We start from the raw sequence: 3,224 nt of genomic DNA on the forward strand, positions 1-3,224 counted from the left end.
TCACATACAGGCAAGGCCCTGGAGTCGCAGGTAACGTCTGTGCAAAGCCCGGCAGGGTCAGCACCACCCCCGTGTTCGGCTCCACTTGCTGCACTGCCCTCGCTCCCACCGCGCCCCAGCTGCCTCAGCCAGGAGACTGCAGGAGCAGGCACGTGGGGTGCGTAAGCCGCAGGTGAGGGGAACCACTGAACTGCCCCTGCTCCGGGCACCAGTGGGCAGCACTGGACCAGACTGAGCTGCCCATACCCCTCCTCCTCCCTCTGTGCTGAGAACCAGCCCCTGGGACAGGGCGCTGCCACCATCCTGCCCCTGCCCCTGCCCATGGCCGGGAGCCCCGGAGAAACCTGCGGCACCGAGGGGGAAGGGACAGAGCAGAAGGAGCTCAGCCAGGACCAGGCATCGGTCTTATGCCCCAGCTCTGAGCACAGACACCCTTGGGGACATTGGGGCCCATCAGTGCCTGGGGACCTGCCCCACCCCCACCATGGGCTCCCCATCTTGGGCAGCCTCTGTGGGGCTTCCCCCTTGCCCACGTCACTCTCATCCAGCCTGGCACGTTTCAGGCACTCCCCTGTCCCCAGTCGGCGGGATCTGCACCTGAGGCTGCGTCTTCCCCGAGGGCGGGAGCCAGGGGCTGGGTCCTGGGGCAGGAACCATGCTGAGTCTGGGCTGCTTGCTTCCCCCTGCACACCAGGCCTGGCACTGGGCCACGGCAGCAGGCGGTAGGCTGTGCCCCAGGGGAATGGTCAAAGTCTCAGCCACACGCTTCTGCCCCAGGGCTCCCTGCACATCATCCATCCACCCCAGGCACTGCCCTCGCCAGCACTGCCCACCTCAGCACCTCAGCAGGGCTGTGCTAGGGCCTGGCAGGTGCTGGGCATGGCCTGTCAGGGCAGAGCTGTGGGTTTCTTCCTCCGCCCCCTGCCACACACCCCAGTTGAGGAGCCGCCCGCACGAGGAACAGGGCATCCAGGGCGGGTCCCTGCAAATGGACAGCACACAGGAAAGCTGTGGATACATTCATTGTGGAGCACAGGCAGCCTCTGCAGGGCCTTGGTCTTCCTCCTCCCATCCTCAGGGACCATCCCACAACTCCCAGCCTCCTCCGTCTGCTGAACGAGGGAGTCACAGCATCTCTCCAGTCACAACTATCAGCACATGCAGGATCTCTATGGGCACTGGCCCAGGGATGCCTGTGCCCCCACAGTGCTGTCTCTCGCCCCAGGGGTTTCCTGGCAGAGCCCGGGGTCTTTGAGTAGGGATCAGGTGCTCCTGGATGAGGAAGAAGCCAGTGACGGAGGGGTTAGGGGGTGCCAAGGCCTCCCTTAATAGCTGGACCCAGGCAGGCAGCGGGGTGGGGGCCCCTTCCCCCAGCCAGTTCCTGACCCCCAAAATCCCCTCCCTGGTCCTACTATTTGACCCCTGAGCCAGGACAGCTCTGCTTATGGGCACTGGCCCCAACACCAGCAAGGGGCTGCAGGGCTGGTCTGAGACTCCAGGCAGGTGCCCCCTCCCCTCCTGGCACTGCGGCTGGCCTCATCCACCTCCCATGGCAGTGCCCGCACCCTCATCATGGGGTCAGGTGCCTGTGCCCACCCCACTCTGCACCACCCTGACCAGGCCCAGGCAAAGCTGGATGTTGGAAGTAGCTCCCAATGACCCCTCCAACACCTGCAGCCCCTGGTCAGCCATGCCCACCTCTAATATTTGGATCCGTCGCCTCCTGGACTTTGCTGCCCCTTTTTGCTGGGGCTTGGCCACAGCCTGGGGGTCCTCATCCAGCTTCTTCATCAGCGTGGGGACCCAGGGTGCATCGGGAGGGGCACACAGCTTCTTGCCCCACCTGGTGATGAACCTGCACAGAGGCAGGAAAGAGATGGTGAGGACTGGGCTGCATCCCCAAGGACCAGGAGCCCTATACACTCCTACCCCAGCACCGAGCGCTGTGGGAGGGGAGCAGAGCGATGCTCCCGGCCCCCCGGGGACTCACATGACAGCTGGGACCAGGCACCCGGTCTCCAGGCTCTGGACGCTGTAGGACTGCAGGGTCCAGGGCGGGATGCGCTTCGCACTCAGCCTCAGGCAGCAGTCGGGGGCCACAACCTTGGGCCATGGGGGACAAGGAGGGAGATCAGGGGATGCCAATCTGCCCTTGCCCCAGCCCCAGCAGGGCCCCATCTTCACTGGCAGCTGACTTGGGACACCATCCCAGGGATGTTTCTCCTGCCCTCCTGCCTCCTGGACAGGGCTCAGCCATGGCCTGCTGGACTTCGCTGCCTGCTTCTGCTGCTTGGGTTTGGCCCCAGCCTTGAGGTCCTCCTGCAGCTTCTTCATCAGCCGAGGGACCCAGGGTGTGTCGTGAGGGGCGCACAGCTTCTTGCCCCATTTGGAGATGAACCTGTGTGGAGACAGGAGGAAAGCAGTGGTGAGGATGGGAAATGGGAGCCCACCCCATCCCTGCTTGTGCATGTGGTGCCCCCAGGTACTCACACCACAGCCTGGATGTTGCACCCATGCTCTGGGCCCTGGATGCTGTAAGACTGCAGGATCCAGGCAGGAATGTGCCCTGCATCGAGCTTCACGCAGCAGTCGGTGCCTGCAGAGTTAGACCCTGGAACAGAGGCCAGGAATTCGTAGTGGGGGGGTCACTTCTGCCCCAGCCCCTACCCAGCGGCATCACAGCTCAACACCCAGTAGCATCAGGGCCTGTCCCCCACCCAGGCAGGGGTGGTGGAGCAGGTGTCTCATGCCCACACCCTGCTTGAGACCCCTCCAGCTCTGCTCCCCCAGCCTTGCCTGCTGCCTCCTGACACCCTGCCCAGAGTGCCGGTGCTCTCTGCCCACTGCTCCAGGGACAGGGGACATGACCAAGTCCCACACAGCATCAGTGGCAGAGTCCTGGGCAGCTTACATTGCATACCAGTACTGGAAGGAGTCTGAGCTTCCCCCAACCCCTCACCCCATCATCCACCCAGCCTCCTCCCCAACCTACCTTGGGCATCGTGGGGGTAGAGGGCAGCCAGCAGCAGGGGCAGCATGAGGTGGAGCTCCATTGCACAGCTGGGAGCAGGCAGGATGCAGCCCTTGAACTTGCTGCTATTTATCCTGGGCCAGAGCCTGAGTTTTGCTTTCGTTTCCTGACACACTTGACCAGTGACCCAGCTCCCCCCTCCCCACCCCCCACGCCAAACCCAGCACCAGGGTGCACCCATGTTGCAAAGGGG

General features: G+C 64.0%; 1 protein-coding gene across 1 annotated transcript; it reads right to left on the reverse strand.

Moving 5' to 3' along the window:
* Positions 1-1,013: 1,013 nt before the first annotated feature.
* LOC109298272 lies at positions 1,014-3,061 on the reverse strand. Its single transcript, XM_019518321.1, has 5 exons — positions 2,993-3,061; positions 2,491-2,611; positions 1,991-2,398; positions 1,699-1,855; positions 1,014-1,272 (listed from the first exon to the last, which is right to left on the reverse strand). The coding sequence occupies exons 1-5, from the start codon at positions 3,051-3,053 to the stop codon at positions 1,126-1,128; spliced, it is 894 nt and encodes a 297-aa protein (XP_019373866.1). The 5' UTR covers positions 3,054-3,061; the 3' UTR covers positions 1,014-1,125.
* Positions 3,062-3,224: the final 163 nt, after the last annotated feature.

Source organism: Gavialis gangeticus, unplaced genomic scaffold (assembly GCF_001723915.1).
Source record: "Gavialis gangeticus isolate Ggan-Ray unplaced genomic scaffold, GavGan_comp1, whole genome shotgun sequence".
Classification (NCBI taxonomy): Eukaryota; Metazoa; Chordata; order Crocodylia; family Gavialidae; genus Gavialis; species Gavialis gangeticus.